The sequence below is a fragment of the Falco cherrug genome, chromosome 19 (genome assembly GCF_023634085.1).
Source record: "Falco cherrug isolate bFalChe1 chromosome 19, bFalChe1.pri, whole genome shotgun sequence".
Classification (NCBI taxonomy): Eukaryota; Metazoa; Chordata; class Aves; order Falconiformes; family Falconidae; genus Falco; species Falco cherrug.
The window spans coordinates 6,322,278-6,346,885 of NC_073715.1; the positions used below are offsets into that span (position 1 = coordinate 6,322,278).

Below are 24,608 nucleotides of genomic sequence, written 5' to 3' on the forward strand. Positions count from 1 at the left end.
AACCCGTTCAGGTATTTGCTTAACACTCACCTTCCCGGCCAAAGCAGCCTGGAGCTCCCTACAGGAATCCCAGCTCCCCGCCACCATGCTGCGCCCCCCCCCCCCCGCCCCAAGCAGCTGTTTGGCAAAAGCAAGTGAGGACTGGAAATAAAACTGATTAGAGTTGGGACATAACGACCCACCGGGTCCGGCTGGCCCCGTCCTGCGGAGACACCACCGAGTCCTGCCGCACTGCTGCCAGGGAGGCACGAAGCGCGGGCGTCACACCAGGGATGGCAAACCCAGCGTAACCTTTATCGTAATAAATCTGTTTCCTCATTATAAGAAATGAACTTTCCTACATGTTGTTTCCTGGCGTGGTACTTGGTTCAAGGCCATTTAGCCCAGAGACTGCACAGTTCCTTCAGAGTCCTCACCATCTGGTGGGTGAGCAGGCAGCAGACACCCCTCTGCAAAGGCAGGGCTGGTGGTTTGGGTTTGCTGGGGTGGTTTTTTTGGCCATTTTTTATATAAATTACCTGGTTTGCTCTTTATTGTTCTCCAGAACATTAAAATCAATTACAGCCCATTACAAACTGTTTGCTCACTCGCTTTCTTTCGGTAACTTGAAGCAGTACGATCGAAGGGATGGGAGGCAAACAAAGGCAGAGAGCTTCTTCCCTGCTCGTTTCTGAGCGACGCAGATTGCTTTCCAAAACTTTGGATTCTCTCCCACAAACAGCCTGCTGCGCCCAGGCAGAGCTTCTAACACACAGGATAATTTGTGACCTATCAAATGCCAAGGCGAGAGCAATCAGACCTCTCTCTTTAGGGGTATACACTCATTATCTACAGATGTCAGGAGGAAATTCCCTCCTGTGCACTTGGCTAGATGAATTACGGGTAAGATGCGGTCACCTTCCTTTAAAAGAGCAAAATAATGGCATGAGCTGGGGTACTTCTTCCACATCAAGACGGTAAACCCCATGACACCGGGGGTGGGGGGGCGGGGGGAAATTAAAAAATCAGAAAAGAGGTTTACAACCTTACCAGGCACCAGCAAATGTACTTTAGGGCTCAGTTTTCGACCAGGTGCCAGAATATTGTACCCCCTTCCCAAACGGGTTTTACCTTCCCTTGCGAAACCTTGGCTTGGCCTTCGCCGGCGTGCTGAAAGACGCGGCTAGCACAGCAGATTTGAAATCTGACTTGGCGGTGAGAGAGAAGGTCGAGCAGAGCCATATAATAGTTTGGCATCCCAAAAAGAAGATTTACAAGGTATTACAAATAAAACAACCCAACTGTACATGAGGCAGCTGTAATTCCATCGAGGGAATCTGGCATTTTTGTTTAAGGACCTGCTTAGTCACAAATCTCAATAATAAAAAAGGCAGCCAGGAAGGGGGGGGGCACGGGGAGGGAGGTGTGAATTTAATTTTTATTATTCAGATGTGTGATGAATTCCTATTATTGGAGTAGACAGACTGTGAGGAATAATAATAGGAACTGTAAACTTTGGAAGTTAACAGGAAAAATCATGTTGCCTCTCTGCATTATACACAGAGTGAACACCTGTCTGCAAGGGCTGGGGGACAGCGAGGATTTTCACGACCACATTACTCAAGCTCTGAGTCACTGTAATGAGTGAAAATAAACTGGCTGTGCCGGGCCCCGTGCAGCATGTATTCGTGCCTCACCGCACAGGAGAGGAGCGTTTCGGAGACCCAGGAGGTGGGGATCGGGAGGCAATCAGGAAGGACAGTGCCTGCTTCCTGGGCTTTTGTTTTTTCTCCCCTGTCATTACTTATCTCCATCCATCCCTGCCTCTCATCCTGTTAATCTAGGCGACGCTAGGGGACTCCAGCATCCTCCCAAAGTCTTTGTACGAACACCGCAGCGTGGAATTGTTATTGCAGAGATGACATAAGAACCCAGGCATAATGTTTAGCTCCTGGGTTGATTATAATGAAATAGGCAGCATTAAAAAAAAAAAAAAAAAAAAAAAGGAAGAAAGAAAGGAAGATAAAAAGAAGCCTTCTTACTTCCAAACCCGAGCCAATTTGATGTGAATTGCAGAGAATGAGATATAGAGCCCCATGATGTCATTTATAGAGTCTGGCCTTTCCTGACTCTGGCTTCGCTTCCAGATCAGCAATAGTTTTTAACTTCAAAGCGAATATCAAGTGCTTGGCTCGCTGCCTGGGAGCCCGCGCTCCCGGGAGAAGCAGACGTATGGATCTGTCAAATATTCCACTCTACCCAGGCGTGGAGGGAGACGCGCCACCTCCTTCCCTCGGCGCTTTCATGCTGCGGCTGCCCTGGCCACCTGGATCTTACACACCAGGTTCAAGTGCCGATTTGCAGTGTGGATGTGCGGGTCCACCTGCATGGATCCTCCTCCGTGTGGAGGCTGTGGAAGCCCTACCAGCAGAAGACACAGGACCAAGGTCTGCCCTGTCCTGCCAGCTGCAGCAGCTGGAAGCTGATGGAGCAGACACTAAGACAAAGACTCCCTTCCCTTACGTCGTAAGGCAGGCTGCATCTGCTTAGACCTACTTAAAGGGTAGTAAGGACCAGCAAAAGTCATCACTCACCGAGATAGCCCTGTGTTTTCTTCTGTAGTGCAGTGACGGGGCAGTCCTTGTGAGCCAGCAGGAGCTGTTTAAGTTGAGCAACTTCATTCCTCAGTAGCGTGACTTCATTCTGAGATTGAAAAACAAACACGTGCGTATGCATCACTCACGCTCTTGACAGCAGCCTCCAGCAACGACAGGACGTTAATTTATGTGCCCTGTAAACTTCAGATTTGTTGTCTAATCTGAGATGCCTCTGGCCCCAGAACACCAAACAAAGTTTCTGGGTTCAAGGAATTCAGTGTGCAAGCCATGGACTGCAGCGTTTCCCTCCAGCAGCCCCCACCGCGGGCTGGAAAGCCCCTCGCTGTGTTAATCATCTAATCCTGGACATAGATTTGCCTGAGCCCTCCCGCTAATGCCAACTGCTGGAGGCAGACACTCCGGCATGCTGCTGGCTCTGATGGAAAACTAAAACAGAGCAAGAAGCTGAGTGTACAACCAGCTCAGCCACGCCAGGCTGTGGGGAACAGCATCGCTCCTCCAAGCTCTCGGTACCTCTGTGAGCTTCTTCCCAGGTCTAACTCCCCTGAAAACTTTGTGCAGCATACTACTCCTCTGCTGAAACGTTTGGAGAAACAGCTGAAACCCAGTCAATTGTATTTCAAAATCGCCTGAGGAAACAGTTTCTATAATTATCTTGGGAAGAGAATAAAAATACCATGATCAGTGCTATTGAAAAAATCCCACCGCATGAGTCACTGGCCACCAGCAACAGAAAAAGCCCAGAACAGACACGGGTTTGGTCTTTGCAGACCCTTCGGTCCTCGGCCAGTGCTGGGAGCATTAACAAGGGGGCTAATGGCAATGGAAATGAAGTCTGTATTTTCAGATGCGCTGCACTTCTGCTAGGCAGGCTGGGGGTGCTGCCAGAGAGCTGGGGAAACCCAGTTCTCCAGAAAACAAAAAAATGAGCGTGGCTGCAGGCCACAGCTGCAGAGCTGCTCACCCCAGTGCCAGGTCCACTGTGCCTGGAAGGGAACTGGGACTGCTGGTGCCTACCCCGCACCAGCAGAGTTCTCCCTCTCCACAAACACAGCTGCTCCTGGGGCCTCGGCTCTCTGCTCCTGAGGCCGCTCCAGCTACTGTCCCCACGGGCAGAGGCAGAGCCCTTTGGAGGGGGACAGGGAGGGAGACCAAGAGCGCCAAAGCGCTCAGCCCCCATGGCCTGCTCGAGGCAGGGCACCAGGATGGCAAGCAAGGAGTGAAATCCAGGCAGAGAGGCAGCGATCCCGCTCCAGAGAGCAGCATCCAAGCGCATGCTGTCTCCGCAGCACAGGGAAGACGTTCCCACCCGACGGTCCTAAGGCTGTGCTCAGCCTCCACAGTTACATACTCACGCTCAGCTGGATGTTCTGGGTGGTGAGCTCCTCGGCCTTCTTCTCCAAGGAAGACACCCAGAGCTTGCGTTTCTGACGGCAGCGGGACGCAGCAGCCCGGTTCCGCTCCAGGAACCGCTGCCGGCGCTCGTCCGGGTCCTCGTCAACCGTACGTCTCCGTCGCCCGCCAGTGCTGGGGGTGGGCTGGGCAGGGGAAACCTGGAGATGGGGCACGTGGGAGAGAGAGACTGAACAGAAGCTCTGGTGCAAGCAGGCAGGCGCACACTGGTGTAACCAAGGTCTGGCCGAGGAGAGAGCAGCTCCCGCGGCGGGGGCAAATGGGGATTTGCTTTTGCAGAGCAGCCAGGACCGTGCGGCTGCGATGGGCGAGCTGGGGGCAAAGCCCCTCTCACAGGTGACTCTGGCAGCCCTTCCTCAGCTGAACCTGCAGCGCCCGGCAAACTTCAGGTGGGAAACCCCACCAACTCCCCGAGATCCTGAACCCAGTGAACATGTGAGTGTCAGGGGAACCAGTGAAACCCCAAATCCTACTGGTGGCACTGGCAGAGACGCCTCCTCTCCTCCGTGCTGAGGCAAAACGTGGTGAATGACCACAGGCCACGCAGAGGAAACAGCCATCCGTTTAATGTCACTTAAGAGACTTTAAAAAACACTTCACCCTGCAATGACAGGAGATTCCCACATGGCCAGCGACCACGTACCTGCTGACAGAGGGTAACCTCCAGCTGCAGGGCTGGGAGTGCTCGATCCCGCTCTGACGCACGTCACCACACGTGGCCAAAGCGCCGTCTCCATTTGGGTTCGGTAACTCACCCCCGGAGCACAAGCAATTCCAGTTTTTGAGTGGGCAATTGGCTTTAAAAATTAATTTGGGTGAAATTTTTCCTGAGTACCTTCAGCCAAAAAAGCTCTCAGAGGCAACTGGTACAAAAAGATTTAGTAACGCCGTACATTTCCCAGTTTTATTTTGGGAGAACAAAGGAAAAGTCTGCGAGGGCAAACAGTTGTGCAGACACAGGCTCGCCGGCGCTTCTGCGAGGGCTCTGTAATTACACTGCCACAATCGGGGAGTGCAGTTACACTTCGGTACTCACTGTCAGGCAGCATATGGATATTAAACTTTTGGAAGCCTATCTAACTGACGGAGCAGGTGGCGATCCTGATGGAAGGCTGGCATTTGGTTAGCTGGCAGGAGCCAGTGGAGTTGATTGCCTAAGAGGGGAGCGTTTAACCCCAGTAATTGAGCAGGGAGAAGAGAGCGAAATACTCTTTCGAAACTCCAGACCTTGTCAAGCAAATTAACATGTTGCTGAAGTTCTCTGCCTGGTGGCGTTTGAGAGCATTAGTGCTGAAGCGGCACTGAAAAAACAAGGTGTTTAACCTGTTCTGCAAACCGGGAAGCTGCGAGGTTTTCCTCCTTTTTCCCCAAAGCCCAGACCCCCCCAGCACCTCCAGCCCAGCCTCGCGGGCTGAGCAGCAGCAGACCTGCGGCTGAGCTGGGGAAGGGGCGTCAGGGTGCTGGACCAGTATCTGACTCTGCTCCGGACGTGCAGTCACCATCGTGCTGGCTGATCCCACCACCAGATTGCTGCCATTCAGTGAGGAAGATGCTGTCAAGCTGGCCTTCAGCCTCTGTTAAAGGAGAAAAAATGGATCAGTAGACCTGTCCTCCACACTCTTCAGGCTTTCACCAGCTCCTCTTATCATCCAAGAAGCCACGCCGCTGGGGAACAGGCTCTTCAGAGACTGTGGCTGAGTCAAATGCAACTGAAAGCCATCACCATCTGGCCTACCCAAAGACAGACAGCAGCTTCCTACTTCGGCCCAAGCAGACAGGTGTCCGCATCCCAAAATTGCTACTGCAGCTGGCACCAACCCACCCCTCAACTGGCAGGCTCTGCGGAGGGACCATGGACTGAACAGGCTGCGGAGCCCAACCGTCCTCGAGCACCCGCAGAGGGTCCTCCCGCGGCAGAGAAGGACCTACGCGTGATCCAAGACCATGTCTTGCACGTCCCTTCTCTGGGCAGCCAGATGCAGGATGGCTCTTTCATACCCCAGAATTTAAGATCTCTCACCCCTCTGGTCTGCCCAGGAATCCTGCAGACACCAAAGCAGGGTGTAACGGGAGCAGTGACAACGCAAGGGCAACGGCGAGCAGCACTGCTGCAAGAGGTGGGTTTGCAAACACCTCCACCCTGTCTTGGACACAAAACCTGGAGGGTTTCACTGCTCTTCATTCGCAGTTTGCTTCCCCGGCTCTGTGCGCACCTAGTTTGAGCCATGAAGAGCCAAGAGAGGAATATTCTTTTGTAAACTTTTAGTTAGAAAAGGCCTACATGAAAACCATTACCAGGATCCTTGGATTACAATGCAACAACTCTTCTCTTGGCTCTGCCTTCCTCAAACCCACCTCCAACCCATCTGTCATCTTGGAACTAGAAGCACCAGCTTTACAAAACAGCCGTGTTTAGGATGGGGCTGAGGTTTGTCTTGACAATAGTACCCCTGCTCTGCCTGCCAGAGCCACAGCGCTGATTAGTCTAATATTCCTGGTGGCATTTGTAACACCTGCTCTTGGTGCGGGGAGGTGTTCCGATGGCTGCACAGGATTTTGGAGAAGCAGTGGCTCTTCACGAAGGCTGCAGGGGAAAAGCCTCCATATGGAGTCTCTCCTGGAGGAGCTAGTGACTTAGGGACAACGCTGTGGACACAACACCCTCCCCAGCACGCCTCTGGACACTTACCATTTTGGCTTCAGAGTGCACTGGAAGTCCTGATGGTGAAATGGACCCGCTGCTGTTGATGGGCGGCCCAGGAATACCAGGAATGTTCGGCACCATGGACATTGGCCGAGCCAGCTATTGGGGACGAAGCAACACATGGGTTTGGGAAGCTGAGGTGCTTTTGCAAGCATGCTCCGCGAAGCGGCTCTGTAATAATTCCCCGGCCAAGCACATTTATAAATCTTGACAAACGTTCAGCGTTTAACTACTGCCATCCATTACGCCTGCTGTCACTGAAGGCCAGCAGCCACTCCTTTGGTGGCCATGGTGGCTGTTTCGGAATCAGCCAGCCATACCAGCCCATCACTGCGGACAGGGAGGAGGGCAGCTCTGAAGCCTCCCTTCCTTCCCTGCCCTCCCAGCGGGCTTTTCCCCACCAGTGCAGGAGAGTGGATGGAGAGGGAGGGTACGAGATCCCCCCTGGTTTGCTCTATTGCTCTGGCAGCGCTATTGCAAAGCTGCCACAACACCAAGGGTGAGTCACAGCATCCCCTCCTAAGCACGGAGGGTCTTCTCCCTCACCAAAGAGGGGAAACAGCCGAATTTGCCTTCACTTTTATAAGCCACTTCTATAAGCACCACAAAGGCAGGTCGTGTTTCCAAGGATCAGGAAGGTGCAGATATGTTTCCATGCCCACAAGCTATGCCAAGCTGCCTGCACATCTGCCTGCTTTGACGTCAACACTCCCGTTACCTGAGGCAGAAGGTTTTGGCCATTACTCACTCAAAACCCAAAAGACATGCCCAGCAGGACAGACAGGATTCACACAGGCTGCCTGGTCGGGAGCTGAAGCACTCGGAAGACCTACAAGCCACCCACCAGGCAAATCTGCTCCCGAGTTCTGCACCATGGAAAATTCTCTGTATGCAAAAAGCAAACCCGCAAGGCTGATATTCAAAGAGCTCTTTAGCGCGCTGGCGAGGTTAGGGTGGCTTTCCTGGCCTGCAAAGACCAACATGTTCTCTGCAAGCTCGAATGGTTTCAATTGAGGCACACTGTTCCAAATGGAAGCAGCTAATCAGGGATCCTACAGTTCCCAGCCCTGGATCAGCGGCATGAGCCATCTGTCCAGGCAAGGCTTTGGTTTTTTCCAGACTTATTGCCCTCCAGTGTGATCGGCATGTTATTACTACCTTGCCAGAGCTGGCCCCCCTCCTCCTCCTCCTCTTCCAGTCTTATCTTGCACAGAGGGGGAGATATATTTTAATTTTTACAAAATGGAAGTGTCTGCGTAAATTTGGCAAGGGGAAAGCGCTGTCCCCTCCTCTGCCGTGCAGAGCCATGTTGGAAGTTTCTCTCACCGATATAACAGAAGGCATCTGTACGGGAGGGCCTGGAAGGACGGGCATGGTCTGTCCGTTTGCAAGCTGCACGACAAGTGGAAGGGAACCTGTGGGAGACCTGGAGAAACAACAATTCAAGTTCTCATGGACTATTACAAGTTTACACTGTCCCGGCAGCCCCGTGAGCTCAAGGGCAGAAGCACGAATTAATTCTGGCTAGAACTCGGGCTCACTTTCCCATTTCTGAACGGCCCGTTCTGAACGGGAGGGTGCCAAGCCTAGCAGAGCTTGTGTGAGGGTCCCTCAGCCCCCGCACACCCCCTGCACGTGCCAGTGTCACGCCGAGGTGACCCAGGCTGCTGCTCCTTGCTCGGGGCTGGCTGCGACACTGGTGGCCAGCGCCAGGATGTGCCCTGGCTGACACCTGGGCATACACCCACCACAGATGCCAAGGCCCACCTGAACGGGCAGAAAAGCACATCCAGGGGTTGCTGCAGCTCCTCCTCGGGGAGATTAAAAGTGCTGTCCTGGGCTGAGCCTGGTGCTGGGCAGATTGGGGATCTGGGCAGCTGCTCCAGTCACTTCTCAGCCTGTGAGCCGCACCAGCCAAGCTCCCGTGAGAGGGTTTACAAGGGTTTAGCTTTCCGTTAACAAACGCTTCTGACTCCAGAGAAAACCTCCTAAATACGGAGTCGATGCAGGGCTGGGCTGTGTCCTCCCAGACAATGGCTCTGGGGGATGGGAACGGCCCCGGCACCGCAGGCTCGGGGAGGCAGCGATCGTGCCGGAGCCTCATTATGACAGATTGAAAATACCAACAATTTTTTCCATCGCAGGTCACTTTGAAGCGAAAGGCAGCGTTTCTGCATGTGGGGACAAGCTGGCACACCACCACCCCCCTGCCCCTTGCCTTCATTTTGGAGGGTCACAAACCTCTCCGTGCTCTGGCTCCGACCCTCCGGACTCTGCCTTTCTAGGAGAGCGGAGGAAAAGCCGGAGCCGATCTGCTCGAGCCAACGGGAGAGGAAGGAAACCATTCCTGGCAGCAAGGGCTGATCCCTGCTCCTCCTCCCTTCGCGGCAGGGAACCGAATGGAGGCAGAGACGAGCCGGGGACAGCAGAGCAGAGCTGTTGGGAGCCTGGCTTTGGGGGAGGGAGAGAAAAAAAAAAAAAGTCGCTGCTGCCTCCTCTGCCAGCCCAGGGAAAGGGACAGAGGAGGCTGGGCTGCCTGGGATCCTCAGAGGAAGCTCTGCTGGCATGGAGTAACGGCAGGGTGGGGAGAAGCAGGGGACGTGGGTCAGAGGGGGGAGTTCATCGTGCCAATAACTCAGGCTGGAATTTTTAAGGCTGCCTTGGGAACGTGAACGCTCGACTCTCATTCATTTCTATTGGGCATCCCAAATCCTCCAGGCTGCTTTGAAAATTCCAGCCTAACAAGCCGAGTTACAGGGAGGTCACAGCCTCCCCTCCATCTCTGTCACGCTGACAACCCCACCACGTCCGCAGTGGCCCTAAAGCAGGGACCCTTGCTACAGCTGCAGCCCCACCTCTCCATAGAGTGCCCTAGGAGGGATCTACCCCTGTGGGCTGCAAAGGGCACATAAAATCATATTAAAGTCTAGCTTGCTTACTCCAGTTCTGATTTTTTCATGCCTCCAAGTGCAAGGGGACTTGGTTTCCAAACAGCCCTGTGAGTCTCTGCTGCGCTGGGTTACAGAAGGAATATAACGCCCTTTCAAAACCCCAGGACAATCGCTTAACCCCTTAACGCCTCAAGACAGGATTTAAAACTTTCCGTCAGGAAGTCTGGATTGATGGTGCCAGAGGGTCAAAGCAAAAAACACACACAAAAATATGAACTGACAGCCAAAAAAAATGGCCTTGTTAATGTAAGGAGCCAGCCTCAAAACAAGGGTAATTAGAAAGAGGCCAGGACCACAGCAAAAAAGAAGCATCCTGACACCAAAGAATAGAAGTGGGGCTAAATATACGTCTCCTGAGGGCTCATTGTAATGTGTTTCCTGCATCCTTCAGGCTCCTTCCTTTTATGTGCGGGGCCGGAGCTACCTAGCAGTGTGGCAGGCTCATAACTGCGGCAGCCAGCGCTCTGGAGCCTCCGATCCAGATTGTTAAAGTGGCAAAAAGGAGCAGGTCATTAGATCTGCTGAAACAAACAGCTCCCGAGGCAGAGGCTGACCATGCAGGAGGCCAGCAGGTTGCAGGAGAGGTTACACTTCAGAGGCAACAGCTGTCTGAGAAAATCCCAAAGCCATTAAAGAACCAGACAATTTCCTACCACCAGTTTAGCCGAGCTCTCTCCACCGCGTCAGGCTGCAAAAGCAACTTGGGAGTCCCCAGTCAGGCCACACTCCCATCGTAGACAGCAAGTGTCATGTCAGCGTGTTTGGGGATTGGGTTTAATTTCTCCCCGCGGTGAGTTTTGCCTCGTTTCGTTACACTGCGACAATTAGTTCCTGCTTTCTGCACTTACACCCCATTCTGCTTCTGCAGACAGCGCTGCAACGAGGCCCTTATGCCCAAGCAGCCGCAGCGGGAATCATGGCATCTCGGTTGTTCTGACAATCAGGGAACTTATTTAGGTACCTAATTACTGCCCAGGAAGCCTGACGGTATGGGAGAAAAACCTCGGCGTGCGTGTCCCTCTTCTGTACTTACCCAAGCTGTCTGTTGGAAGGGGGAGCCTGGGTAATGACAGAGGTTGGGGAAGGCAGCGTGGGGTGCAGCGGGTCGTAACCCAAGTGTAGCGGCAGCGAGCCTGGGCGCACAATGGTTGGAGTAGGCGTAGAAATGATTACAGGCTTGGAGGTGATCTCCTGAAGAGGATCAACAGACAAAAGGAGACATGCTGTTACTTATTAGCTTAATAATCACCAGGCTGTCTCTTCCTTCTGATGACTTACAAGTGATTTAGTGAAATAACTGAGGCACAGAGAGGAGCAACGTACCCAAAGCCACACTGATCTGATGTCGGCGCAGGGAGCGCGGCACAGAAATTCAGACTCCTGCCGCCCGCAGCAGCCTCTGGGCAATAATTCCCCTCCCTGAACTACTGCTCCAGCCCCAGGCAGCAGGAGGTTCTCCTGATGGAGAACGTGTCAGCCAGACTAACCCGTTCTGAATCACCAGCCCCCTCTGGACACAGGGAGACGGTTTTGGAGAAGACACGTTACTTGCCTGGCACTTCTGCCCTGCCAGAAAAGCGCTCCCAGGGTGAAAGGCAGGGCCTTCTGCATTAGCCAGATCCATGCGGAAACTTAAGGGCAGCAAGCGTGTATTGCAGCGAACAAGCTTTCCTCTTTCCTTCTAAACCAGGAACCTCACAAGCCCAAACCAGGCCTTGGCACCCAAGTGGAGAAGCTTGTTCTCCTCCACCAGACCTCCGCAGGGCATGGTCGGGGAGACCCACCTTCTCTTTGTTCTGCGGCGACTGCGGGTTGGACGCAGGGCTGTCCGGCGGGGACGAGTCCACCTCCACTGGCTCCTCTTCCTTTATCTTGATGTCCGGCGTGGAGGGCAGAGACATGTCCAGGGCTCCGGCACTCTACAGGAAAACCAGCCACAGATTGAAAGGACAATTAGCTCATATTGTTTGTGAAACATTCGGCTGCTCCCAGAGGAAGAGCTACAGCTCTGAGCTCTTGCCAAATTATTATTATTTATTTGTACTGAAGCAGCATCTGGGAGCCCGAGGTGGAGATCGGTGCTGTGCTGTGCCGGCCCTGTCCAAACAGAGACGGAGGCCTAGGAAAGACAGTCTCTGCCCCAGATGGCACCATTTTGTGGTTTCTCAGTCACACACACACACACAATTCTTTCCATGGGTTAGGTTTTTTGGGGGTTTTTTTTGTGTTTTTTTTCATAAAAGGGCTCTGCTAAGGAGAACAGGTAACAAAGCCAAATGCCTGTGAGTTACAGAAGGCACTTTCATTCACAGAAGAGCTGTAAAGCATTGTATAAATCAGCCTGAATTATTTTATTACCCGATTATCAAAAGCAAACAAAGAGCCATGCAAGTTATTAAATATCTATGAGCGCCCCATTAAAATAAAACCCAACCATATGCCTGAACCTGGCAACTTGCCACCACCCTGGGTTCCAGCAGTGCCATGTGCCCCATTTTAACCAGTTAATGACTTGCTGGGGACGGGAAAAGGGCAAGGTGACAACCAGGTGGGGGAACGACTAAACTGAGCGGCCACCTCTCCCCTCCCCAGACCTGGAGGAAGACAAGACCTGGGAGAAGATGTCATGCAGGAGCATGGGAGGAGCACGCGACGGAGCAGGATGCTGCATTCAACTGGGCTACAAGAGACCTCACAAATCACCCGGTCCCTCCTTCCGTCCAGGGCAGGAGAAACGCTCCCTAAATCAGTCCTGACAGCTGTTGTCCATCCTGCTCTCCCCCTCTCCACAATCAATCCCAGTGCCTTCCTTCACTTGCCCGACCACTGACAGTTCGTCCTAGCGTCTAACCTAAACCTCCTCCTTTGCTGCATTTTAAGTCCTCTCCAGGGAGGGAAAATTGTGGCAAGAGGGTAAATCCAGGCGTCCACGGATGTTCTTGCTGCTCTTGAGTGGGGTGCGGCTCCAGCACCACTCTGCACTGATTTACGCAGGAGCTTTGCTTGCCCTACGTGCAGTAGTAACCATTTACCTGCCCTTTTAAGCAGAGATGTTGCACTGGGAATCACAAAGGAGAAGGGATTAACATGCAGGAAAGTTTCAAACCACTTAAAGTGCCTCCAGGGAAGCTCCTGCTGTGCCGATGTTTTTAATTAACATGCTGGTGTCGAGACCACCCTTGGAACTGGAGGACAAAACACAACAGCAGCAACTGGGCTTGATACAGCCAAATGTCGAAAGCATCTCAGAAATGCAGCAGGCAGCCCTGGCCAGGGTCGGGAGTGACAAGCCATCTGGGCCCGGGGACCTCGCCTGGGCAGAGATTTTCTAGGAGGGATGATGCTTTCCCTAACGCCTGCACCCACCCTGAGCTTCACGCCGCCCCATTTGCCCAGCTGCCGGCAGAAATATTTAGACTGCAGTCATCCGAAAGCAGAAAAGGAAAACATCTAACAGCCTAAGGATCTCCGCTCTGGCTATTAGGTAGCGCAGCCCAGGAGATGGGTGGTCTTACATATAAAACGACTGGCTAGACTGTGGGCTGCTCAACCATTTACATGTGAAACCACAAACGAAAAGCAACCACCTTCTCCCAGCACCGGGGTCTGGGCTGCGGAGAACAAAAGGCAGGGAATTCAGAGCATAAAATGCCACGCAGCCCGACAAGGCCCTGCAGCATACCAATGAGAGAGATCAATTTATGCTTTAAAGAGCCCTATTATTGGGAGAGCGGGTGAAAGACAGTTTTCAGTTTTAATTCTGAATTCCTCCGTTCCCCATCTCAGTGAAGATTTACGCGGCTGTGCTCCTGCAGTTTATTTCCGAGCAGCGCCGCTGACTGCGAGTGTATGTACATACATATATCAATTTAGTAAATGTATGTGCCAGTCTAAGAGCCCAATACGCATCTGCTGCTCCTCAGATCCTGGAAAGGGGAAGGGGGGGAAATGTCCTTAATTAGCTGCTATCTGACGAGATCCCGTTGTCCTTCAGACCCCTGTGCTCCTGAGGTTGGCAGGGGCAGCCTGAATCGATATACCGCTTGCATATGAGGGAGCTCTTTGTTCTCCTCCTGGAGCCCCTCTCTTTGCATGAACCCTGACACCCTTCAGATGCCAAAGGCACGGGGCTGAGCTCATCCCCTCTCCCCTGACTGCACCTTAAAGGCACCATCCTTAAGGACCCCCATCCCCTGGGAGGCTCTGAGTGAATTTTTGCTCAGACCCTGAGCGCTTAACAAAGTCCTGCTCTTTTCCCGCATCTCCTTCCCAAGGTGCGAGGTATTTCAGGTCCTGCCTTTTTTTTTTTTTTTTCTTTTTTTTTTTTTTTGAAGTGAAAAGCCAAAGGAATAATAAACCATTAAAATCTGCTCTCACCAGGCCTTGGATTGCAGGATAGCCAGCCAAAGTCACTCAAGTTAAAAAAATAAAGTCCCAAGCAAGGCAGCATATTAAATCTGAGACCACACTTCGTTAGCCTACAACATATGCCTTTCATCAGAACAGCACCGGCCCCACTCCAGCCCCCACAATATGCGCCCGGCTCAGTTTTACGGCAACGGTGGCCTTTGCCTCTTGCCTTTTTCTCGTCATCCTCCGTGGCTTTCTTGAACTCGTGCTCAAAGGAGCTGGCCAGCTCATTGAAGAGTCCCACTTCTTCGCAGTTCTTCAAGAACCGAGTTGGGGTCGGAGTCTGATCTGTTTGGGTTGTAACACCAAGCATTGGTCAAAGAGAGGCTAGAAAATTCATTTTAACCACCTTAGTCCTCTCTGGGAACCCCTAGCAAACATGGCCTCTGTTTTGTGGAAGCCTGGATGCTTTTCTGCTAAGGCACGCATCGTGTTTGCAAAGCAAGTGGCAATTCAGAAATGGGAAAATCAATTGATTTTGCAATGCTCTTCAAAGAAATAATGACTGCAGTGAGAAGCGTGGAGTGATTTCTCTGAAATTCCGGCCTGTGGGTCGTGTCCTGTCCCTCCCGCCCCAGGGTTTTGCCTGTCCTCAGCTGAATTGCTGCTGCAAGGAAGGAAAATAGCAGGGTTTGATCTCCCTGAAACGGCAGATCTCAAAAATACAGAGCGACAAGAGGGGAAACAGCTGATCGGAGCAGCCCTGCCGCTGATGTGGAATAGAGCTGGGCAGCGTTGCTTCCCTCCCTGTGCCGGCTTCGTACATTAATGCACATCCTAGGACAGATGGCTACGTGGGAGTGCTAATAATTACCACCACTGTCCAAAGCAATCCCTCTGGGGCCCGTTTTCCACCATATTAACACGTTGAGTCATGATCTCTCTGGCCATCACCCAGGCTATAAAGCAGAACGCGAGCTCCCCGCTCCCAGCGAGCCTCGTTTTTCTGCGTGACGCTAGGTCAGGAGTCCAGGTACTAGCGGGAGCCCGACACGAGCACATTACACTGAAAGAATCCATCTGACAGAAAGCTACACAGATTTTTAAGCACAAAGGGGATCCCCAAGATAGTTCCGCCTGACCTCCTGCACAAAGCATCGGCCGTTTGGCACGGATGCTCCCCGCTCCGTAGAGCTGAAGCATCTATGGAAAACATCCCATTGGATTTCAAACTGGCCGGTGGTGGAGAGGCTCCCACAGCCTTCAGGAAGCGACTCTGGCGATTACTTTGCCTTGCTGTCGCAGAACTACACTTTATTTCCAGCCTGACTTCAAACCCTACTTCTTGGGTTTGCTAATAAAGCAAAGGCCTCCTCTGAGCACACTTCGGTTCCCCCCAAATCTCTCTTCATTAAACCAAGGAACTTTATCAACTAAAGATCTCAGCAGCAGGCTGTTTTTCCAGTGCTTTAACAGCTCTCGGGGCTCTTCTCGGGACCATTCCCCACTTAGCAATGTCCTTCTGAGCTGGGCACGCCAGCCCAGGGCCAGATCTCCGGCAGAAGTTTGCACAATGCCACAAAGCAAAGCTGTATAACCTCTCATCCTACCCTTCCCCAGTCCGTACCTCCAGGAATGGCAGCAGCTCTTCCACCCGCAGCGACACCCCAGAAATGCACGTTCCCATTTAAATAAGTCTCTCTGCTGCCAGCTATAACCGGCAGAGAGAACAATTCTTTATGACTCTCTTTAGCTTAACCACGGAGTTGCGGCAAGAGATGTTCGCTGAACCCTCCTGCTCATTAACACACGGGCTGCTGCCCTGGACTCGGCACAAAGCAAGAGGGAGGGAGAGAACAAGAAAATCCAAAGACAAAATGGTGGCTTAAAAAAGAAAAAGGATGTTAGGAATGTAGGGCAATAACGCCCTCGATCTCACTGCTCAAAGCCAGCATGCTTTATAGCCCTTGCAAACCCCCCGGCTGCTCTATCTGCCATCAAGACCTCAGCCAGGCAAAGTCGGTGTTAAATAGGCTGGTCTTGCACTGACCACAGCTAAATAAGTTTGGGTGTTTTTTTGTTTCCCTTGTGGTTTAACCCAGAGCAACCCACTGAGCGTCAGCCCGGAGGAGCTGGGAGACAGGGCTAGACCTTATTCCTGGTGGTAAAACTGGAGCGTTTCATCCCACCCATGGTTTCACCTGTGACAGCTGGTGCAGAGGAGGGACATGCAGCTCTGGAAGTTGCGCAGATGAGGGCTTTTAATGCTGCATCCCTCTTAAGAGCAGGTGGGACTTCGGCTGGAGATGGGACCGTGCCCCATCACCACCTGGCCCGTCTACACCCTGGGTTCATCAGGCAAAAGCTAACCCTCCTGCCGTGCACCCTGCTTCAAAAAGGGGTGAACCGAAGCAAAAAATGACCTTTAGGAATCTGAGGGTTTTTTCAGCCCCCACTCCAAATTCTTCACCATCCACTCCCATTAGTCTGATCCTGTTTGGAATTAACTCCCTCTCCGGAAGCCCGTTTTGTCCCAGGGAGCCCTCCCCGGGGAGCAGCTTTCTGTCCTTCCAGCAATGGCTGCATGAGCTCGCTTACGACCCTACCCACAGCTGCAATTAACTTGGAGGCTTTAAGAAACCAACCAAACTGCTATTTCCTACTTCCACACCGAATTTGGGCTGGAGATGAACCTGGGAGAAGGGTGCCAGGCTCTTGCAGCAGACGTGTTTCCCCTTACGAACTCTCCAGGCTTCAGAACGCGTTTCCTCCTCTCCTCTCCTCTCATCCTCAGCAGCAGCCTTTTCATCCAGCGGGAACACAAACCTCACGCCCTTTTAAGAAGCCCAAACGAACAAGGACTGACAAGGCAGGAGAGTATCTGTAGCCAGCAATGATCTGCTGCCAGACAACAATATATGTGGGCTGGTTTTTTTCCCCCCAGTGTTATAAAGGCTGCATTGACTGTGTACTGCCATTTGCGCTCTGCAAATGCACTCTCGGCAGTAGCCAGTGCACTCGATGGTGTTTTAATTTATTAACTGCTAGCCTAAAAGCTCAAGAAAATTGACACCTGGGCTGAGGAGAGGAAGCTGGGTTTGTCAGATTTTGTTCATCGTCCTCAAAGCACATGCAGAAATGTGAAAGACCTTTTGTCCATAAATCTTCCAGTCTTAATAAAAAGGGTGAGAGCTAAAAAAAAAAAAAAAAAAAGCAAAAAAAAAAAAAAAAAAGCCAAACCCCACAAAACCTGATACTACCATAAAAAAAGAAAAAAAATAGAAACTTGGAAGCCTCTGGCTTTCCTTTCCTCCTGATTAAATGCAGATCACAAGAGCTTTTTATGGGAGGTAGAGACGTTTTTCAGTGCATCTGGTCCCTGGTATTAATCTTGCAGTCATGCTATATTAATGTGCACCATTTTCAGAGCTGGCCTGGATTGAGCGCCACATACCTGCTATGATGACTGAGTCAGTTCGAGCAGGGCCGAATTTCAATGTCATCTCATGCTTGTGTTTATGAACCGCCAGGTGGTCCTCGTTTGTAAACCTCTGAAATGAAACAATTTAGAAAATCGTGAATAAATGCATTTTGTGTTTTACGGGTACATCCTGCAGCAGGGTGGGGGAGAGAGCCGCCCGGAGAGCAACTGTAACAGAATCGCTGCCGAGCATTAAGCAAAACCAGAGCGGGACAGATTGTTTGAGAAGCGGTGTGTGAACACATTGCTCAAAATGAAAAAGCCATTACATGGGGCTTCTGGGGAACGGGGGACAAATATTTTTAATAATCCATTTTTTTAAGTGGCGGGGCCATGCGGCGGCTGCAACCAATGTAGGAAACACAAATCTGCCGCGCTCGGTGAGATGCTCCGCTTTATTGCTGGCTAATGGAGGGATGAATTAGGTGCTATTAGGGGTCAGGCAACTTTTTTTGGATGGCATGCGGCAGAGCTGGCACCTGTCCGGCAATTCAGGCTGTGGCTTTATGGAGCAGGATGGAGGCGGCTGCCCACCGTCCTTGCCCGTGCCTCTTTGTGACAGCACGGTGCAGCGCGAAGCACCACCGCCATCCACCACCATCGAACCGGGAGGGGATGCATTTCACATGCCGTTAAAGATGCCGTCTGAAATTCCACCTGCAGGAGAATGGCAGGATAAAAACCCACCTGCAATGGCTTTAGGGATGTGCTGCAGGGGGAGGCTCACATCCTCCCGTGAGAGCACGGAGGCAGGGCTGGGTGCGTGGGGGCATTGCCAAAATCCCAACAAAAGGGCAGCATCGCCCGCTGCGGGGCTGCTCTGAGCGGCTGCACCAGCCCCAAGCATCGAGATCGAGGAAAGGGGGGGGAGAGGTAGGGACAGGGTTAAAGCAAATAATCATAAAGACCCGAGGATGGATTGCGCCTCTCCTAATAGACTGCGACAAACCGGGAGGCTGAGGGCATTGCACGGGCCGTACTGCAGGATTTTTATGCATCCAGGAGCCGTGCAACATCAGGCTGATTTCTAGAAAAAGCTGCTGCTGTAGCAAAGGATTTCTGCCCTTTTCCCCTTCCTTTTTTCTCTCTCTTTAAACCATCCAACAAACAAGCCAACCCAAAGCCACCTGTTTCTGTGAATTAGTTCAAGCGTGACACCCTGGGTTCCCTCGCTCTTTCCAATGCTTATTTATGACTCATTTTTTTTATCGAGCAAATCTGCGTTTTCCAGGCTGGAAGCCACCACGGCGCCTTCCCAGGAGCCGTGCAGCAAGGGGGGGGCACACGTTAGCAGAGGCAAGGGACCGCACTGCCAAGACAACGGCTGCATCCACGTATGTCCCATCCATCTTCCCCCTCGGTGCAGTAACAAGTGTATTATGCATAGCGTCCTTCAAACACGTCGTATCAGAAGGTGCTTTTGATGCTGACTCGTAACTGGGGCTCAAATTAAAAGAAATTAGAGCTGGTGGGTCTTAACATGCTTGCAGGGAGAAAAGCAAAGAGGCTTTTGCCCATCTAACTCGAGGCACACACGCTCCGGCTTTCCCAGCCACCCCTCCCCAATCTGGTCCGCAACCTTAAATAAAATTTCTCAACAGTTTTGCTAAAGATACATGTGTTCTGGGTTTCTTTCTTCCCCGCAGCTTCCGAAACCCTCAGCTCTGCTCCAGCCCAAATGTGACTCATTCCCAAACAGCATTACAAATCTTGGCGACGCCAAAATGCCACCGAACAAAGGAGAAGCGAGCGAACCACCGCCGTTCTCCGAGGGAGACAAAATTTGCGGCGGCGTTTTGCATCGCACCATAAAGTGCTCGTGGAAGGGGGGACCGGGGAGAAAGGGTGGGCACCGACTGACACTTTGTCATGTTTCTGGCCCAAAACCACCCTGGCTTTTAATGTACTCTGCTGCCAACTCCGCTCGCCCCTTGCGATGCAGTGACAAGCCGTTAGTGGAGGAAAATAGGTGGGTTACGGTAAGCGGAGAAAAATAAATCAAGGTTTTTTTGTGAGGACAGAGGAGCAGCCGGTTTCAGATGAATATTTAGCAGGCAAGTGGCTGCTGCTCCAGTGGTGTCTCAAAATACTAAACATGCAGAGACAGAGAGAAAAAAAGGAAAAGGAAGAAAATTCCCCAATTCTCCGACTCAGTTTTGTACTAAAGAAATGGGAGATTTTTAGGTCAATGAGGGAAGTAGCAAGAAGATGAGGTGGAGAATGGGGTCACACTTCTCTCCCCCCTCACCCTCTCCCCACCAGCCCTGGCTCCACGAGGGACACGTTTCAGCCCAGCCTTGGCACCACTGAATTTATTTTAATCTTTCATTTTGCTCCATTTCAGGATTATTTTTTTTTTTTTTTTTTTACTTTTTTTTTCTAGGGCACTTTTCCTGCTTTCGGTGTGCGTTACAGCTCTATTTAACATCTTTATGTGGTCTCACTAGCTTGGGAGCTCTCTCTTTCTCTGCACAGAAATGCTCACAGACACAATATATCTTTCTACATACATTTCCAAACGCCGAAACCTAGAGGCTGAGTCTGGCACTTCAGTTCTAAATCATGTCATTTTACACAGAGAAGAAAAGCAGGGGGGGAAGAAAGGGGGAAGAGTAGGGAAAAAAAAATGGAATGAGTTAAAGCCACAGCACTGGCTTTAATATTTAATCTCCTTCCATCAGCAGCTGACATACAGCAGTGTTATTTCAGCCTGCTATTTTGCGGGTGTCTGAATTAAGAAGATGTAGGCTGTAAACTCTTTGGGGCGAGGGATGGGCACTGGGATAACGCTGCTGCCTCCGCGCTGCAAATCAGCCCCAAAACCAGCAGCGACCCTTCATGCCGCAGCGGCGAAGGGCTGCGTAAAAATAAAGAGTTTAAACAGCACGCACAGCCCCAATTTCTGCCTTTCTCTCCCCTCAGGATGACCCTACAGCTGCCTTAGTGCAGGGGACGGAGCACATGGGTGACATTTGGGATTTGGGTAAACATGGGGCTGGGTTTATTTACCCCAGAGACTGTCAGAGCTTTTTGGAGAAAACAGATTTGAGGCAGACTAAGGCTGGCCAGTCTGCATTCTTTACTCAACAGGCTGTGACAGCTCGATGAATAAATGTGCTCATTTAAGAATCTTTATTTGATAGGACACAATACTTCCAGCTGGACCAACGCACCATCTCCATTAGGAGCAAGAGCCAGAGAATAAAAGCAGTAGGCTGAAGCCCGGATCTTTAGTCAGAAGGAGATTTTTTCCAACAGTTTAATAAGCACAACATGAGAAACAAGGGGTTGCTCAGGGCTTTTCCTTGCTTCTGTAAAGCCTACAACTGCACTCGATGCAAAAGGAGGATCAGGCAAGTGCTGAACCCACCGTATCCAACACTCCAGCCATGCAGGAGCCCAGGTGCTCGCTGGCTCTCCCAGCAGCTCCAGCACACAAGCTGCACGGCTATTTTTTAACTTTGACAGTAATTTTCAGAGACCATAAACACTGGCTGCACACCGTGCCAGTCACTAGCCAAAATTCGGCTTTAATATAGACTGGGTGTAGGTTGCCCCAGCACAAACTGTTCCAGGGGTGCACACTTGCAAAAAGGAGACTTTACCTTGCTGAAAGCACAAGCTCTGGTACAGCCTCACCAGACCTGAAAGGAGTGAGGAGCCAAACCTGCCTCCATCAGGCTCCTCACACGGCTGAATTAATAAGCTGTCATTAATAAAGGGAAGCCAAAACGCTGCTCCAGCCCCAACTCCAGCACAGCGATGTGTTACTCTGCCCACGGACACCACGGTACTGCCGTGACATGGTTGAAACACCTGGATACCAGGGGAAACAAAAGAAAACAGCACGTGTCTTGCAACTGCAGTGCGGGAGGTAAATGACTGCACTAAGCGCTCCAGCATGGATAAGCTGAGCTTTGAAAGAAGCCACCGCAAGGTTTCACTTCCAAAGCCCGTCCAGCTGCTGCGCTGCCCTACAGCAAGCGATTGTGGTGCGATCAGCCCGGGGCGAGGGGGCTAAGGGAATGTCCGGGGGTTTGCCTGGCTCTCCTGAGCTGAGCGGGTACCAACCTCCTTCGTTTGGGGACCTCCCAGCAGGCAGGGCACCCACACCAGCTGGGAGGCAGTGGCGTGCAGAAGGCAAGGCCAACGGCACGAGGAGATGCCGGACCTCCTGCACGCATCCCAGCCCACCCAGTGTCCGACACAGCGCATCCTCCTTGTGCTTCCCAGCTGCGGCAGACCCGCTGCCTACGCCCCATCCATACATCTCACCGTGACAGGGCTCAGATGGATTTCTAGCCACGTGGCAGGCTGGATAGATATTCCCCGTTCACTCGGCACAACTGCAGAGGTAACTAATGCAGGGTCACGGATGCCCCCAAGGGCTGGGTGCCCAAAGGTTAGCTGTTACGGCTGTGAGTGATGTGACCCCCTAGTTCTGGCGCAGATCTGGGCTCCATCTCACCCATTTCCCATCTGAGCAATGACAACGATAATTCCCTCCCTTGCAGAGAGGCTGTAAGGATTAATTCACTAATGTGCATAAAGTGCCCAGATACTGGAGTGATTCATAGATTTTAAAGGCCGGGGGGACCATTACAATTATCTGCCTGGGACCACGTGAATCCCCAGATGGGCCCATTTCCATAGGAAAGGAGGTGTCATGAGATGACTAGGAGGTAACACCGCAAAGACTTGTTGGTTTGAAAGAATGCAACAATAGCATGGCTACGTTGTCTTATTTCTACACTTAGGAGAGACAGCACACAAGTATTTTGGACCCAGTTCCTCTCAGAGGGCTCCCCATAAGGCAGTGCTCACCAGGCCAGGTTTCAGAAGAGCTCAGAACCTAGCGGCTCCCACCAGAAAGCTCATGACTACATTTTTGAAAGCAGCCAAGGCATCAAGTCCATGCAGCTCGAAGGTGGCCGCAGCAGCTCTGGTTACTGAGCGCTTCTGGAAAGCTGGTTTTGGTGGCAGCGTGCTTCTGCTAGAGGAGGGAAGAGACAGCACCTCCCGGAGCCTGAGCAAGGAGAAACGAGAAGAAAAGTGAAGGTTTACGAGTGATCAGCTCCAGAACAAATAAAAAACCAAACCCAGATGATGTATTTCACATATAGGTATTCAAAGAGAGCTCTGCCGCTCCCGCTGTTGCACAAAGCATTTGGCAGCAGGGGGAGCGGCTGCTTGGTGGGCTGCGAGCGCAGCTCAGGCTTTATACACAGAACGCCCCTGAGCCAAGGTCATTTCACCCCACTCGGTGCAGGGGAGAAAAGAAAACCTGAAAGAGGGCTGAGAGGTAATCTCCACGGCCGCATCAGCCAGGGGATGTCAGCTCAGCATCCGCGTCAGGGCTCTGCTTTGTCGCTGCCGCAGCGGGGCCATTTCTTGCATTGCAGCAGGATGCTCGTCTGCAAAATGTTTGGGCATTAAGTGACCAGTGCCCCTCCCAAGTCACAGGCAGCAGGAAAAGCTTATTTCTGCTCGCTCAAGTCCTGTGACAATCAGAAAGGCCACAGCCAGCTCAATCACCTCGGAAAGGAGCAGGCTTGGATGCATTTTGTGCAGTGTCCCCCTGCAGCTTCCCCCCCTCGCCCCCCTCTGCACTAAAACTGCATCAAGATTAAACCTTGAAATGTTATTTTTGGCTCAGGCAACTCCAGGGACCCATGTGGCTATGCCTTTTACTTTAAAAATCTGCTTACATCCTGCCCTGTGATTAATTCACGTTCCTTTCCTTATTTAAAAAAAAAAGAAAGAATAAGAATAATAATCAGAAACTCCAGCCTATTCACAGGCAGCACTGGGTGCTGCTGTCAGCAAGCCACGTCCGAACAGCAAAAATGCCCTTTAACAAACACTTTCTTTGGGATGAACATTGTGCAAACCACAAAAACCTGGCTTTTTTCCTTTTTTTCTCTCTTAGAGAGAACCATCTGCCTGCAGATTTTGGTTTTCTGCAGGACCGTGTGTTTTGCTGCTGAGCTAGCTGTCACGGATAGGAGCTGTGCAGCAGCATCTTCCCTGTGTCATGCAAACCGCCCTCCCGATGCAGATGGCTCCGAGACCCACTTCTCCAGTCACCAGCAAGCAAAGGGAGAGCGACAGCAAGGTGAAGGTGCCAATGCATGACACAGGCCACTTCGCCTTCCCTGAGACCAGCACCTGGGAGGTGACAGGCATCCTACGCTTTTCATAAGGCAGTGATGACGAGGCTGGAGGGAGCAGATCTTTATGGGCACTTTGGTATTTGGCTCCTACCAAACCACTGGCAATTAGTGCCAAGAAACTCCGGTTGCTCCACAAACTTCCCTGCAATTTAAACAAAGAGTTAAGCAGGTTCTGGAGCCCCTCCCATCCCATTCCTCCTTGGCCAGAAGGGCAGAGCATTTAACTCGGAGTAGGTAAATAATTTAATTTACATTTCTATAGCTTCACTTATCCCAGAGGGCTTCTCATACACATGCCCCTCCACTGAAATGCAGGTGTTTCAGCAGGGGGGAAGGCAGCAACCATCTGGCCTACAGCACACCGTGTAGCAGTGAGGAGGCCAAGGACACACGGGGCAAGCTCTTTAATAAATTCTGTATTCAAGTTCACTTTTCTTTATTTTTAAATTTTAATAAAGTCTCATATGGTAGACACAGCCTCTCCTTCATCTCCAGCACACCCGAGCTGAGCATCAGCACACCTGGGTGCAAACAAAATCAACCAGCAACCCTCCGGAGCAGCCAGCAGCCACCCTGCTCAGCCAGGAAGGCATTTATCCCAGCGGGATCTAATCTGGGTTGGACACTGGGCACTTCAGCTATCAAGCCCAAGCCTCCAGCTACCAAGGGATTTCTCTGCAGCACACCAAAGGACCACAAGCCAACCTCCTCCTCTCCTTTTTTAAAAAGCAGGTGGTTGAGGTTGCTTTATGGAGCAGCCCCTCTTTTTGCCCAAAGTATACCCGGTCCCACAGACAAGGAGCCCTCAGCACCTTGTAGGCACAGCTCCTCCGGGATGGCCGCTGGAATTACAGCCAAAACCCTGGGATGCAAACATAAGCTGGGAAGATCAGGCTCCTACATCTCCAATGGGTCTACACTAGGTGAGAGCAGGCAAGA

The 24,608-nt window shown here is 51.8% G+C and overlaps 1 protein-coding gene across 11 annotated transcripts in view; it reads right to left on the reverse strand.

The window, feature by feature from the left end:
• The window catches only part of LOC102056311 (cyclic AMP-dependent transcription factor ATF-7), a 69,730-nt gene that overhangs the window by 5,759 nt on the left and 39,363 nt on the right, over positions 1 to 24,608 (reverse strand). For all 11 annotated transcript variants that reach the window (XM_055696908.1, XM_055696902.1, XM_055696904.1 and 8 more), the window contains 9 exons: positions 17,470 to 17,566; positions 14,245 to 14,363; positions 11,450 to 11,584; positions 10,699 to 10,856; positions 8,041 to 8,140; positions 6,700 to 6,813; positions 5,438 to 5,584; positions 3,953 to 4,150; positions 2,574 to 2,682 (listed from right to left, as the gene is read on the reverse strand). In XM_055696908.1, the coding sequence (XP_055552883.1) occupies positions 2,574 to 2,682; positions 3,953 to 4,150; positions 5,438 to 5,584; positions 6,700 to 6,813; positions 8,041 to 8,140; positions 10,699 to 10,856; positions 11,450 to 11,584; positions 14,245 to 14,363; positions 17,470 to 17,566 (1,177 nt within the window). The remainder of the gene's footprint in view (positions 1 to 2,573; positions 2,683 to 3,952; positions 4,151 to 5,437; positions 5,585 to 6,699; positions 6,814 to 8,040; positions 8,141 to 10,698; positions 10,857 to 11,449; positions 11,585 to 14,244; positions 14,364 to 17,469; positions 17,567 to 24,608) is intronic.